Source organism: Heteronotia binoei, chromosome 1, assembly GCF_032191835.1.
Source record: "Heteronotia binoei isolate CCM8104 ecotype False Entrance Well chromosome 1, APGP_CSIRO_Hbin_v1, whole genome shotgun sequence".
Lineage (NCBI taxonomy): Eukaryota > Metazoa > Chordata > Lepidosauria > Squamata > Gekkonidae > Heteronotia > Heteronotia binoei.
This window is the reverse complement of record NC_083223.1, coordinates 202,501,942-202,518,030: the sequence shown is the minus strand read 5'-3', so window position 1 is coordinate 202,518,030 and position 16,089 is coordinate 202,501,942. Positions and strand designations below refer to the sequence as shown.

Genomic DNA, 16,089 nt, shown 5'->3' with positions numbered 1-16,089 from the left:
AGTGGTATTTTTTGAAACTGCTCTGTGTAGGACCAGAGAACCTTTTTAAGGAGTCTGCCTGGCTGGACTCCATTCCATTGCTGCTGTGTTGCTGTTGGTGTGTGAGAGAGATTGTGCTGGCCTCAGCTGCTGCTCCTCTCTCTCAGCCTTGCATGACCTGCCTGGAGAAGAGGAGACATCTAAGGTAAGGCAGTCTTGGGGTTCTTGTTTTTATTTTAGTTAGGATAAAAGTAAAAGGACTTTTTAAGACTCAGAGTCCCTTTACTTGTCCAGATTTCAGTGGGTGGGTAGCTTATTTGGGGTTAGGGTTAGGTGGTTCTGCTGCGGGTGGAGGCCTGGGGTAGGGGGGTTGCCAATTTGCCTATATCTTACTTTAGTGAGAGGACTTTAAAAGTGCAGTGTCCTTTTACTTTTCCTTATTTGGGTAGCTCGGATTTCTTGGGGTTAGGGTGAAGGTTTTTTTGGGGGGAGGAGTTCATAAAGTTCCTATATTGTTAAAAGTAAAGGTATTTTTTACTGTTTTAAAAGGATTCTGTGTTTGATTTGTTGCTGCTGTGTTGTGCTACTGTTGTTCCTTCTCTCTTCTGGTTCTGGTTCTTGGGGGGAGGCTGTTTGGCCTAATTTTCATTGTTAAAACATCAGTTTTTTAACAGTTGAATTTCTTGACCTTTTCTCAGTGATTTGTTTGGATCCATTGTTGTTGGTTTCACACCCTGTCCTGTTGTCCCTTTTCCTGGTTCTGTTTTTTTTTTTTTGGGGGGGGGTAAAAGTTACATTTTGGTTTTTTTAAATTACCTCTGGCTGGTGTGAGGGGGTTGGTGTATGGGCTGTGTGGGGTGGGTCACTTTCATGTTTTTATAGAGTTATTTTTGGAGTCTGAGGGTGCTTTTGGTTTGGCAAGGGCCACCAAATAGGCTGCTCCACTAATAAGGGTGTTTTTAGGGATTGTGTTTTTTGAAATTTAAAAAAAAATTAATCCAGTTTAGGGCTTTATCTTCTTTCAAAATTCAATTAGGCCAGATAGGTGCAATTTAAAAAGATTTTAGGTTTCTCATAAAAGGCAGCGTAACTACTAGGCCACATCAGGCTCTCTTTTAAAGAGACTAGGGTTGCAGTGCATATTGCTTTCAGCCACTGAAAGCCGGTGCATCCTTAAATTTCCATAGGGTCAGCCACAGCTTCTCTCTAGTTATAGGGGACACCAGATTTCTAGTTTGCAAGGAAATCCGGTTTGTCCCAGGATCTAGTTAGGAGAAATTTAACTAGGAGGATATAACAAGGATTGCCTTCATCTCAAGGTAGCATTTTAAAAACTGTAGCCAGGTAGAGGCAGGATCACCTAGTCTCCTAAACTTTAGCAGACTATTACTACCCCAACCCAAAAAAGGACAGGTTAGGGACCAAAAAACCAACCAAACAAGTTTTGGTGGGAAGGTTTTTAAAAAGAAATCAGGGCACCTGTTGGTTCATGGTATAGTGTAATGAGTTAGGTTTGTAAAAAAACCCCCCACTCTCAGTTCAGGTTGTGTGAGACTGGCCAAGGGTGACATGAGTGACAGGCAGCAGAAGAGGGGCCCTGGGAGCAAGGCCAAGGAGAAGACTAGAGGGGTGGAGGGGACGGAGGGGGAGGACCCAGTTCCCCCCCACACCTGTGCGTAGGGCCACTCCACAGTCGCCATCCAGCACTCTGACCAGAGTATGATGAAGAAGTCCTGCCTTGGGCCCTTCATCGAGGCTGCTGATGGGGTGGCCCCAGCAGAGGTGCCATTAAGCGCTGGAACTGAGCAGGGATCTGCTGCTCAGGCAGTCTCTCCTCCAGCTGATGTTGCTAGGCCTCAGCAGCCGGAGGAGGGGCAGCAAGAGCAGCCCTCCTTGGAGATGAGCTTTGGGGACAGTTTTCTGTCCAAAACGATCACCCCAAGGAGGGTGCAGAGTGTTGTGCAGGAGCTGGAAGAGAATCTGGTTGAGGAGGACCAGCCCCCTTCTTCGGTTCCTTCAGGCACCAGCAGTCCTTCAGGGGATGGCCAGGAGGGAAAGCCACATGGGGTGGAGGGGGAAGAAATGGAGACACACGAGGTGCTTCCATCTCTGCCCACTTCCCCCCGATGGCCAGCCCCTCCTTCCACCCCGAGACACGATGTGTCTGCCCCGAGCACCTCACAGGAGGTGACTCCGGACACCCAAGCTGGCGGTCAGCTTGGGCATTCATACACCTTCGAAGTCTGGAAGCATTTAGGACTTATGGAGGATCCACGCTATACGCAGTGCCAGCTGTGCAGGGCCTGGATCAGTCGTGGTCAGGACCCTGCCCACCTGACTCCAGGAGGGATGCAGAACCACCTGCAGAAGTACCTCCAGGTGGTGCTTCTTAAGGGGGAGAAGCAGGCTGGTGCTGGGGTGCCCAACCGGCCAACATCACCCAGCCAGGAGGTCTGTCCCAACGCGACTACCTCCAGAGCTATCCAGGAGAGTTCTGTGACAGGGCAGGGACGCCAGCCATCTCTGCCTGAGATGTTTGGTGAGGGTGGCACCTGTGTGCCAAGAGGGGGAATCAGGTATGGCAGGAGGGTGATCGCCTGGAACCTTGCCAGGTCAGTCGTCCATGGGCTTCCATTTTCAGTGGTTGAGAATCATGGGGTGCTAGGGTTGTTCGAGTACCTGGCACCCTGGTACAAAGTTCCTGCTAGAACCACCATTAGCAGGACCATTGTGCCATCTGTTTTCAGGGCGACCAGATCTGTGGTGAAGGAGCATCTGTCCCATGCTGCTGGGGGGACTGTTCATTTCACCTCAGATATCTGGAGCTCCCAACATGCGTTTGAGGGGTATCTCTCCCTGACTGCGCATTGGTGGCAACCCAGTGAGCTGCAGGGTGGAGGTGGCAGTAGCAGCAGGCAGGGTCTGGGCCACCAGGCCAGCTATTGCTGGGCCTTGCTGCAGACCGAAGCAGTCGACGCGCCGCACACAGCGAACACTCTCAGAGCCATCCTCTCATGGCAGTTAGAAGGCTGGGTAGGCAGCAGGGACATCGCCACGGGCTTCATGGTGACTGACGGTGGCTCCAATATCAAGGTGGCTGTCCAGCGTCAGGGCCTAAAACGCCTTCCTTGCATGGCTCACCTTCTCCACCCCGTGGTTAAGGACACATCGAGCCAGACGAAAACCCAGGATCATCGGTATCTAGCTGCGACCCATGAGTATCGACTTCTGCTCCAGAAGTGTCGGCACATCACGGGTCACTTCTCATGCAGCAATATGGACTCGTATCTGCTGCATGAGAAACAGACACTGACAGAAGTGCCAGGGCACCACCTGATGGGTGACATCAGCACACACTGGAACTCCACATATGCCATGCTGGAGCGCATGGTGGAGCAGAGAGCAGCCCTGGATGCCTTTGTCTCGGAGACTAGGGTCTTTCAGGATGAGAACCGTCTCACCAAAGAGGATTGGGTGGTCATTTCTCAGACTGTGGAGGTTCTTGGGCCCTTCAAAACCCACACAGAAATGCTCTCATCTGACACGGTGAGCATCGCACTGGTTGTCCCCTGGTCCACATGGTCCGCGAAAACCTGGCCTCGTTTCTAGTGCCAGCTCAAGGCTGTGCAGACGTTCTTCCAGCGGTGCACGCCCTGGTTGTTAAGCTGCAGGAAAGGCTTGAGGCCTGATTTCAAACTTTCACCCAGGGTAAGGTCTACATGATGGCGACCATGTTAGACCCGCGCCTTAAGGGCATGATCACTGAGCAGGCCAACGAGCTCGATCGCTGGTGAGATGAGCTCTCCCAGAAGGTTGAGCACTGCAGAGTCAGGGCAGGCCCAGTGCCGGTAGCTGAGGAGGAGGGGGGTGGAAGCAGCTCATCTGCCTCTTCCACTGCTGTTCATCCTCAACGTCCCCGGCTAGGCAGTGTTTCCCACCAGACTCACGGCAAGAAGAGTGCCAAGATGACACTCATCGGGTGGCTTGTTTGGCCCCTCTGAGAGCGGTAGGCCCCATGAGAGTGGAGACAGGTGCTGCGATGGTGAGGGACTATCTTTTGAAGCCCAACAAGTTGCAGGAAATGTCTCCTTTGGACTACTGGGTTGTGAAGAAGGGGGTCTGGCCAGCCCTCTCCTCCGTGGCCAAGGCGTTCCTCTCATGCCCACCAACGAGTGTGCAGAGCGAGCACATCTTTTCGCATATGGGTGACATTGTCTGCCCACATTGCAAGCACCTGCATCCCTGGACAGTTGAGCAGTTGGTCTTCCTGAAGGTCAACTTGCCTCAGTTTGGCTCCCCGAACACAGACTTTGAGAGTGAATGAAGTGAGCACCAACTTGTGCCTGCATCCTCTCTTGGTCCACGCTTGGAAGGTGGTTGTAAAATGCTCTACCACTAAACATAGACTAGAGTCCAAAGACAGCCCAAAAACTCACAAATTGATTGGCAGTGCACCCCCCACCCCTCATCCATCCCCAAACCAAAAGTGAATGCTGATTTAAAATCTGCAAAGCAATCTGCAAAGAAATTATTAGGAAGGGAATTGAAAACAAATCAGCCAGTATCATAATGCCCCTGTATAAATCGATGGTGCGGTCTCATTTGGAATACTGTGTGCAATTTTGGTCATCGCACCTCAAAAAGGATATTATAGCATTGGAAAAAGTGCAGAAAAGGGCAACTAGAATGATTAAAGGGTTGGAACACTTTCGCTATGAAGAAAGGTTAAAACGCTTGGGGCTCTTGAGCTTGGAGAAACGTTGACTGTGGGGTGACATGATAGAGGTTTACAAGATAATGCATGGGATGGAGAAAGTAGAGAAAGAAGTACTTTTCTCCCTTTCTCACAATACAAGAACTCGTGGGCATTCAATGAAATTGCTGAGCGGTCAGGTTAAAACGGATAAAAGGAAGTACTTCTTCACCCAAAGGGTGATTAACATGTGGAATTCACTGCCACAGGAGGTGGTGAGGGCTACAAGCATAGACAACTTCAAGAGGGGGTTAGATAAAAAATATGGAGCAGAGGTCCATCAGTGGCTATTAGCCACAGTGTGTATATGTGTCTTTGTGTGTGTGTGTGTATAATTTTTGGGGCCACTGTGTGGCACAGAGTGTTGGACTGGATGGGCCATTGGCCTGATCCAGCATGGCTTCTCTTATGTTCTTAATCCAAATTCCGCCAGTCCCCATCCACACATGCCTAATAAAACTGAAAGGGCCATTGCAGCCCCCAACTGAAACCGACAGCACCCACAGACCCAGCCAGGATAACCCAGGTTTTTTTTCAGGGGCAGGAGGAAGAAAGAGGGAGGTGCCAGTGATGATGACAAGCAGCCAGCAGCCATACAAATGCTGAGGTCCCTCTAAAGGGACAGTGATAGCTGGTGTGGCCTTTCCCGGCAAGATGGCGGCCTCGGCGTCCAGCGCTCCTCAGGCTTTGGCCGCGGCCCCCTCCTCGCCCGCCGCCGCCCCCCCGCAGCCCGCGCCGCCCCCGCAGCCCGCTCCTGCGCCCCCTCCTCCGCCCCCCGCGGCGCTCTCGGCGCCCTTCCCCGGCGGGCGGGCCGTGCGCATCCACCCGGTGGTGCTGGCCTCCGTCGTCGACAGCTTCGAGCGCCGCAACGAGGGCGCCGCCCGCGTCATCGGGACCCTCCTCGGCATGGTGGACAAACACTCCGTGGAAGTCACCAACTGCTTCTCAGTCCCTCATAATGAGTCAGAAGATGAGGTGGCAGTTGACATGGAGTTCGCCAAGAATATGTATGAGCTGCACAAGAAGGTTTCCCCGAGTGAGATTATTCTGGGATGGTACGCAACAGGACATGACATCACAGAACACTCTGTTTTGATCCATGAATACTACAGCCGAGAAGCACACAGCCCAATTCACCTAACTGTGGACAGCAGTCTGCAAAATGGACGCATGAGCATTAAGGCCTATGTCAGTACTGCCATGGGGGTCCCTGGGAAGACCATGGGGGTGATGTTCACACCTCTCACAGTGAAGTATGCCTACTATGACACGGAACGGATAGGAGTTGACCTCGTCATGAAGACTTGCTTCAGCCCCAATCGCGTGATCAGTTTGTCCAGCGACCTACAGCAGGTGGGGGCAGCTTCTGCTCGGATTCAGGATACCCTGAGCACCGTGCTGCAGTACGCAGAAGATGTGCTGTCTGGCAAAGTGGCTGCTGACAACACCGTTGGCCGTTTCCTGATGGATCTCATCAACCAGGTGCCGAAGATCTCCCCGGAGGACTTTGAGACCATGCTGAACAGCAATATCAACGACCTGTTGATGGTGACTTATTTGGCAAACCTCACACAGTCCCAGATCGCGCTCAATGAAAAAATCCTAAACCTGTAATGGAACTTGTGCCCATCATGCAAGAAAAAAGCATGAAGAGAACCAGATGGGTCCCCGTAATCCAAAACCTTAGCTGGACTGTAATTTTGGAAAGGCCTGCTCATGAAACCTTCCTGTCTGCAGCCCTCCAGAGACAAAGAGATCGCAAAGATAAATTGCATAATTAAGAGTGAGTCAGCAACTCACAAACTGTTTGGTTTCTGTGATTCTAAGTATCACACCATTTCTCTTTTGTAAGGATATTTGGCTCTAAATGAGTAAAGAAATTATTTAAAAGATAGCTGGTGTGTTGCTGCTGAGCTGAGAGAGAAGGAATCCCTTCCTCTCACACAATCACAGGCCCTCCCAGTGATCTTCCTCATTTCGGGTGCAACTCTGGCTTGCCTCCCTCGTGGTGCACCCTGGGTAACGGAAAAGAGCCTGGACCAGCCAACCATCCATCACTCAAGGTAAGTTTAAATGCTTCTTGCTTTGCGTCAGATACAGAATGATGTGGAGCTAGGTGTGGTCCACCGCTTCTCTTGTTTGAGAGTTATGTTGTTTGGGGCAGGGTTGAAGAACTGGCATCTGTAGATTGTGTGTTCTGTGGCAGGGAAGCTGGCATCTGGGTGAGAGACCTAGAACCAGCATGCTTGTTGCGCTTGACCAGCTCTCCCCGCATTGTTTGGGGCAGGGCTGGAGAGCTGGCATCTGGGTTTGCTGCAGCCAGATCTGCAGAGCAGACCTTGAGCAGATTGTGTTTTGTGTGGCAGTGACGTTGGCAACTGGGTTTATATTGGTTCCAGGCCAGCAGGGTTCATAGAGTAGATAGATGGATATAGTGCATTTGGGTCCTATAGAGATTCTCTGGTGTGAAGTTAGGTTTGGCTTTGGGTGCCCCATGAATTGGACCCCCTGGTCCAATTTTTTTTGGCCTTGTGGGTTTTGTGTGGGACAGTGCCCTGAAGCTGCACAGCAGTTTGGGGGGCTCTCCTCAAAAACCCCTGCTCCTCAGAGCCACTTTCCCCACGATAATTACAGTGGGGAAGTGGCTCTAATTGGTTTTTTTATCACCATTGGGAACAGTGTTGCCTTTGGGGTGTCCACAGATGGGTGCAGTCTTTTTGGGCCAGGGGGGTTGCATGCAGGTGAGTCCGCTGAAGCTGCCCTGAAGTTTTGGGGCCTCTCCCTCAAACCCCCTTCTGGCCAGAGCCACTTTCCCCACAGCAATTACAGTGGAGGAAGTGGCTATTTGGGCTTTCCCCAGCATTGGTGGCAATGGGCCTTTTGGGGAGCCCAAAGACAGGGACCCCCTGGCCCAATCTTTTCGGGACTTGGGGGTTTTGCAGGGGAGAGTTCCCTGCAGTTTTGGGGGCTCTCCCTCAAACCTCCTGCCCCCCAGTAGCCTCTAATTATGCCCTATGTTGTCATTGATTTCAATTACCCATAGGGTATAATGGTGGGATAAGGGAACCCTCTTTGGGTGCCCCTGGAATGGGAACCCCTGGAGCTTGGAGCTTGGGGGGTTCGTAGGGGAGCGTCCCCTGCAGGACTCCTGGAAATTTGGGGGCTCTCCCTCAAACCCCCTCCCCTCCAGGCAGCTTCCAATATACCCTATTTTGCCATTGATTTCAATGGCCCATAGTGTATAATGGGGCTGTATATCCAGAAATAGCCGTATATCTCCTGTATATACGGCTATTCCGAGTACTGGTATTTGGAAATATACGGTATTCCGAATATTTTGGCCCCATATATTTCCGAATCCGATTAATTCCAAATTATTATTTTTTGCACACCCCTAGTTAGGATAGCAAATGCAGACTTACTTGGGGGAGAAGATATGGAAAGTGCAGTGGATGGCAACAGCTATCCATACCCTTCCCCACTATGATAAATTTAGGTGACGTGAAGGAATCCAGCTAAGTCTAGGGGACAAGAGGATTTACATATGAAAATCTGCTTTCAAGCATCCAAAAACACTGAGGCTGTTTTGAATGCTAGAAAGAAAGACTTGCTGTTACTGTAAATCTAGGCAGTTTTTAGTGACTTAACAGGTCATTAGAAAGAAAAAAAAAGACGGAACAAAACTATGGCTGTTTACATAGTTATTTACCCACATATATACACCTTTCTTTAGATTGCAGCCAATAATAGCAAGCAAGTTGCTTATCAGCATCCAACATTCAAAGACCACATCAAATTCTCACATCTACTGTTGCTGCTAGAAGAAAACGAACAATAAAAAAGAGGCTTTTCATGGAAAATTGTTGGTTGTATGAAAGACAGTATGATAGAAAGGGAATGGATGGCCCTACTTTCAGCCTTTCTATTCTTTTAGAAATATAGCATTTTAAATAAATTTTCATCTCATGTTTCCTTCCATTGTACCACAGCATGACTCATCTGGTATTTTTCGGACCCAGAGGTCAAAAAAGTTCTTTTGATACTTGTCAGGAACTTCTGTCAGACATCTTGTTCACACATTGGATTGCATATTAAAAGATCTTCCACTTGTTCCCTGGCCATCTAGACTACAGTTAATTTTTTGAATTAAAAATATTGTACAAAAATATTTACGGAGTGCTAGTAGATTACTGCATTGGAACGTAGAATGTACGATCTATGAATCAAGGTAAGCTGGATGTAGTCAAACAAGAGATGGCAAGACTGAACATCGACATCTTGGGAATCAGCAAACTAAAATGGACAGGAATGGGTGAATTTAACTCAGAGGATCGCTGCATCTATTACTGTGGGCAAGAGTCCCACAAAAGAAACGGTGTGGCCTTTAAAGTTAACAAGAGAGTGAGGAAGGCAATAATGGGAGACAATCTCAAAAATGATAGAATGATCTCAGTCCATATCCAAGGCAAACCATTCAATATCACAGTAATCCAAGTCTATGCCCCAACCACTGATGCAGAAGAGGCTGAAGTGGACCAGTTCTATGAAGATCTACAACAGATCTAGAATTAACACCAAAAAAAGGTGTCCTTCTCCTCATAGGGGACTGGAATGCCAAAGTAGGACATCAAAAGGTAACCGGAACAACTGACAAGCTTGGCATTGGAGAACAAAATGAAGCCGGGCAAAGGCTAATAGAGTTTTGTCAAGAGAACAAGCTGGTCATAGCAAACACCCTCTTCCAACAACCTAAAAGACGACTCTACACATGGACATCACCTGATGGACAACACAGAAATCAGATTGATTATATACTCTGCAATCAAAGATGGAGAAGCTCCTTACAGTCAGCAAAAACAAGACCTGGAGCTGACTGCGGCTGAGATCATGAGCTACTCATTGCAAAATTCAGGCTTAAACTGAAGAAAACTGGTGAGGCCATTAGGCTATTCAGGTTTGACTTTGATCACATCCCTTATGAATATACAGCGCAGGTGAAGAATAGATTTAAGGGACCAGAGTTGATAGACAAAGTGCCAGAAGAACTATGGACGGAGGTTCATGACATTATACAGAAGAATCAGCACCATCCCAAAGAAAAAGAAATGCAAGAAAGCAAAGTGGCTGTCTGATGAGGCTTTACAAATAGCTGAGGAAAGAAGGATAGTGAAAGGCAAAAGGCAAAAGGAAAAATTCACCCCAACTGAATGCAGATTTTCAGAGAACAGCAAGGAGAGATAAGGAGGCCTTCCTGAAGGAACAATGCAAAGCAATAGAGGAAAATAATAGAATGGGAAGGATAAGAGATCTTTTCAAGAAAATTGGAGAAATCAAAGGTACATTTCATGCAAAGATGGCCATGATAAAGGGAAAAAATGGTAGGGACCTAACAGAAGCAGAAGAGATCAGGAAGAGGTGGCAAGAAGAATTATACAAGAAGGATCTCAATGTCCTTGACAACTATGACAGTGAAATCGCTGACCTTGAGCCAAACATCCTGGAGTGTGAAGTTAAATGGGCCTTAGAAAGCATTGCTAACAACAAAGCGAGCGGAGATGACGGTATCCCAGTTGAGCTATTCAAAGTCCTAAAAGATGATGCTTTTAAAGTGATGCACACATTATGTCAGCAAATTTGGAAAATGCAACAGTGGCCACAGGATTGGAAAAGGTCAATTTATATTCCAATCCCAAAGAAGGGTAATACCAAAGAATGTTCAAACTATCGCACCATTGCACTCATTTCACATTCCAGCAAGGTCATGTTAAAGATCCCACAAGCTAGGTTTCAGCAGTATGTAGATCGGGGACTACCAGAAGTTCAAGCTGGGTTTCAGAGAGGTAGAGAAACTAGAGATCAAATTGCCAACATTCGCTGGATTATGGAGAAAGCATGGGAGTATCAGAAAAACGTCTATTTCTGTTTCATTGACTACGCTAAAGCCTTTGATTGTGTGGATCACAACAAACTGTGGCAAGTCCTTAAAGAGATGGGAGTACCAGACCACCTCACATGTCTCCTGAGAAACCTGTATAAGGATCAAGAAGCAACAGTCAGAATGGGATATGGAACAACTGATTGGTTTAGAATAGGAAAAGGAGTTTGTCAAGGATGTATATTGTCACCCTGCTTATTTAATTTATATGCAGAGTACATCATGTGGAATGCTGGCCTGGATGAAGCACAAGCCAGAATTAAGATTGCCGGGAAAAACATCAACAACCTCAGATATGCAGATGACACCACTCTAATGGCAGAAAGTGAGGAGGACCTAAAGAACCTCTTTTGAGGGTGAAAGAGGAGAGCACAAAAGTAGACTTGAAACTCAACATCAAAAAAACTAAGATCATGGCATCCGACCCCATCACACTATGGCAAGTAGAATGGAAAGACATGGAAGTAGTGACGGACTTCACATTTCTGGGATCCAAGATCACTGCAGATGGTGACTGTAGCCATGAAATTAAAATACATTTGCTCTTTGGGAGGACAGCTATGGCGAACCTAGGCAGTATAATAAAAAGCAGAGACATCACCCTGCCAACAAAAGTCCGTGTAGTCAAAGCAATGGTATTCCCAGTAGTAATGTATGGCTGTGAGAGCTGGACCATAAGGAAGGCCGAGTGCAGAAGAATAGATGCTTTTGAGCTGTGGTGCTGGAGAAGACTCTTGAGAGTCCCTTGGACTGCAAGAAGATCAAATCAGTCAGTCCTAAGGGAAATCAACCCAGACTGTTCCCTGGAAGGTCAGATGCTGAAGCTCAAATACTTTGGCCACCAAATGAGAAGGGAGCACTCACTGAAGAAGATCCTGATGGTGGGAAAGATAAAAGGCAAAAGAAGAAGGGGACGGCAAAAGATGAGATGGCTGGACAGCGTTACTGATGTAACAAACACAAATTTGAGCAGACTTCGGAGGGTGGTGGAAGACAGGAGGGCCTGGCATGACTTTGTCCATGGGGTCACAAAGAGTCAGACTCGACTGTGCAACTGAACAATAACAACAGTAGATGACAAAAAGGAATACCAAGGACCAAAATCCTGAGATGAAAAATTGTAACAATTTTGATTTCAAAGCTAGAAACACTTTCTAGAGGAAATTACTAGGTCCTACTTTGGAAATTCAATTACACATTCTCATGTACTTTTGCAAATTCAAGACCAGTCATTTGCCTGTTTTCCTGTTGTTGAACCAGTGGCTCCAATAGCTAGCAGATGCTGTAAGAGTAGCTAAAGACATGTCTCCTAGACAGACTCTGGTACTTCTTAGCTCTGCATAAAATAAGAATATTTCACTGTGGCAGTCAGGAGGTTGTCCAATCCTATCTGTAAAATAAGAAATCCTGTGTTGATGCAAGAACTACTGTGAAGCTTGCAGCAACATTCACTCATCTTTTGGAGAGCTGATGTAATGTGGAGGAAAGTACTGATACTTAAGAACAGAAGAGAAGCCATGTTGGATCAGGCCAATGGCCCATCCAGTCCAACACTCTGTATCACACAGTGGCCAAAAATTTACACACACACACACACATATATATATACACACATATATATACACACTGTGGCTAATAGCCACTGCTGGACCTCTGCTCCATATTTTTATCTAACCCCCGCTCGAAGCTGGATATGCTTGTAGCCGCCACCACCTCCTGTGGCAGTGAATTCCATATGTTAATCACCCTTTGGGTGAAGAAGTACTTCCTTTTATCTGTTTTAACCTGACTGCTCAGCAATTTCATTGAATGCCCACAAGTTCTTGTATTGTGAGAAAGGGAGAAAAGTACTTCTTTCTCTATCTTCTCCATCCCATGCATAATCTTGTAAACCTCTATCAAGTCACCCCGCTGTCGAAGTTTCTCCAAGCTAAAGAGCCCCAAGCGTTTTAACCTTTCTTCATAGGGAAAGTGTTCCAACCCTTTAATCATTCTAGTTGCCCTTTTCTGGACTTTTTCCAATGCTATAATATCCTTTTTGAGGTGCAATGACCAGAATTGCACACAGTATTCCAAATGAGACCACGCCATCGATTTATACAGGGGCATTATGATACTGGCTGATTTGTTTTCAATTCCCTTCCTAATAATACCCAGCATGGCGTTGGCCTTTTTTATTGCAATTGCACACTGTCTTGACATTTTCAGTGAGTTATCTACCACGACCCCAAGATCTCTCTCTTGGTCAGTCTCTGCCAGTTCACACCCCATCAACTTGTATTTGTAGATGGGATTCTTGGCCCCAATGTGCATTACTTTGCACTTGGCCACATTGAACCTCATCTGCCACGTTGACGCCCACTCACCCAGCCTTAACAGATCCCTTTGGAGTTCCTCACAATCCTCTCTGGTTCATACCACCCTGAATAATTTAGTGTCATCCGCAAACTTGGCCACTTCACTGCTTACTCTCAACTCCAAATCATTTATGAACAAGTTAAAGAGCATGGGACCCAGTACTGAGCCCTGCAGCACTCCACTGCTTACCGTCCTCCACTGCGAAGACTGCCCATTTATACTCACTCTCTGCTTCCTATTAATTAGCCAGTTTTTGATCCACAAGAGGACCTGTCCTTTTACTCCATGGCTCTTGAGCTTACTAAGGAGCCTTTGATGAGGAACTTTATCAAAAGCTTTCTGGAAGTCAAGGTAAACAATATCTATCAGGTCTCCTTTGTCCACATGTTTGTTCACCCCCTCAAAGAAATGTTACAGGTTAGTGAGGCAAGATCTTCCCTTACAGAACCCATTGTCTTGACATTGTTCAGGGTGGTAAGAACCAGAGAGGATTGTGAGGAACTCCAAAGGGATCTGTTGAAGAGGGGTGAGGGCAGGGCAGGGCAGGTTTGATTCTTGGAGACAACAGACATGTTGAGGTCTGTTTCTGGGAATGAACAAGCATGTTATTTTGGTGGTCACACGATCGGAGAGAGCAGATGTATTAGAGTTTTAAATCTGACTCTTAAAGAGGGAGCAGACATACTATAAGGAGAAACTAAGAACCTGCTTGGAACTTTTGGAGTGTGAAGAGGTGCAGGGATTTATGAGAAATCTCTTCATAAGGAATATAGCTTTTTTTCAAAAAGGGGGTCCTTAGATATTCCAGAAATAGTTGTGTGGCCTTATGCCCAAAGTTTTCACCTTGACCAGAGCAAAATCCTTTTCTTCAGTGGATCTGTTTTGTTGTGAATAGTGAAAAAAGCATGAATGGACTTGTCTATTAACTACCACTAAGGCCTTTGTGATATATGTCTGACACTTGGCCTGCTCCACCTTATGGCTGTTCCATGGATTGTTAATTAATTATTCTACTGTTTGTACAAGAATGAATATTAGTAAATTTGTGTTTTAAGGACACCTTGGGATTAGGGTTGCCAAATCCCCCACAGTCTCTGGCAGTGGAATTTTTGTGTGTGTGCTAAGTGCGTGTGTTGTGGTGACATCACCTGCAAATGACATCATCGCAGTGGCGACTTTGCACGCCGGCTGCTTTAGGCATTTTCGGAGAAACTCTATGGTTTCCCCAGACGTTCTAGCAATTTGGGAGGGAAAACTCTATGGTACAATAGGTACCATACAGTTTTCCCTCCCAAATTGCTAGAGCATCTGGGAAACCCATAGAATTTTCCTAGAAACGCCCAGAATGGCCGGCATGCAACATTGCTGGCGTGATGATGTCACTTGTGGGTGATGTCATCACACTGGGGGAGTTCTCCCCTGCTGGTCCAATGTGGGCCGGCAGGTTGGGAACCTCCGGCCCAGAGGCAGCCCTTCTTGGAATGGCAGGTTTCTGGATCCCACAAGGCCAAATGCTCCAAGGTGGTCTCCCCTGTGATCTGAATGTGAGGGTAATTCACAGACATGCCCTTGAGCTGGGTGTACCACTTGACCCTTAAGGGGATTTCCACACTTAGGAAAATGAGCATGCAGTCCTGAGAATGGATATGGTTCCATATTGATATTGCCACAAGAGCCAGGCTCCCGCCAATGCTCCTACAGCTGGAAAAGTGCATAGGGAATCCCCAATGCTATGCAACCAAATATCCATATCCCAGTCAGGTAAGTGAACTCCATCAGGGTGAAACAGGGCACCCAGGCATTTTGAAATGTCCAGATGATGAATCCAGCCTTGTACTATTTAAGGATTTGTACCATTCTGAGGTAAAAAATAAAGCACTAGTGTTGGTCTTTGTTTAATCCTGGCTCAATAGTTTCACAAAACGGAATCCACTCTGCAGCCATCAGAATAAAGCCGTAAATGTGCTACCATTGAATACCACTTTGGCGGGGGATGTAGGCGAGGTTTACAATAATACACCTAATTTTCCCTGAAACTGTAGGAGGCCATCACACTCACCCTTTAAAAAAAAAATCAAAAGCAGCAAATTTGTATCCCAGCCAACCATTCATTAAGCACTACTCAAAAAGTTGACAAAAGGGAGGTACAATTTGGATTATATTAGATCATAGGGATCTAAAGGGGCTTTCTGTCTCTTGCCTAAAGTGCAGAACAGTTTTAAGAAATAAATTACAATTATAATAAAATTTGCACTCTTTTTTTTTGTCAAAATAACATCTTCAGCCAATGCAAGCCTAAATTCCAAGCAGTACTCATGGAAAACTTTACATGATGCTGCATCTCCTTTGACTGCATACCACCTACAAACATTTAGTGGTAAGGTTATAGAAAAGCTACTATTCATGAACAACTTTAGTTCAAGAAAAAGATATGCAAAAGTTGGTGTGTGTTAGAATCTACATCATTTGTAAAAGGAGTATCATAAGTACCTGGAAGTAAAGGTTGAACTGAAACACTTTTCAGTGAATCACCATGGGAGAGGGTTTTGGAGGCAAAAAGGTGGACCAAGCTGGTTTCCCTTTGTTGGTATGGTTGGAGGACAGATGATGCAGCAGGCTTGTGAATGCTAAGTGGGAATGAGATGGGGTAAGATGAAAGGCCTCCTGGAAATCTAAATCACCTTGTGTCCCTTAATACATTTTTGACAGTGATGGAGGGCAGAAAAAAATGGAAAAATGTCCTCCTCACAGATGTAAAAATAATCTGTTTATCTATAGATGTCAGAGCTGTTGTGCTACACAGTTATGTTAGACAGTTAAATGTGGGATAAGAAGCATGGACAAACCTAAATACTTTCATATGGTCCAGGCATGTATGTGGAATGTATTTGCCTTCTTTTGCTAGTCTTATTTAAATAGCTAAATTACTTACTTAAAGTAACTAGTTACACCTATCAATTTACACTGAGCCTCATAAAATAAACCACTATGCGCTTGTGACCCAGTCATAAAAGAAGACATTATAATCCTTAGGTAGATCATGAGAGGGAGGGCAGGAAGGGTT

General features: G+C 46.5%; 2 protein-coding genes across 7 annotated transcripts in view; one reads left to right on the top strand and one right to left on the bottom strand.

Annotated features, from left to right (window-relative positions):
* ESRRG (estrogen related receptor gamma) overlaps positions 1–16,089 on the bottom strand; it is an 817,641-nt gene that overhangs the window by 559,439 nt on the left and 242,113 nt on the right. The gene's annotated exons all lie outside the window — the stretch shown is intronic.
* LOC132585226 (eukaryotic translation initiation factor 3 subunit F-like) lies at positions 5,387–6,530 on the top strand. Its single transcript, XM_060257035.1, has one exon. The coding sequence runs from the start codon at positions 5,387–5,389 to the stop codon at positions 6,344–6,346; it is 960 nt and encodes a 319-aa protein (XP_060113018.1). The 3' UTR covers positions 6,347–6,530.

What these genes read in the sequence shown, in the direction of transcription:
- LOC132585226 (XM_060257035.1), top strand. Translation starts at nt 5,387, where the DNA reads ATGGCGGCCTCGGCGTCCAGCGCTCCTCAGGCTTTGGCCGCGGCCCCC.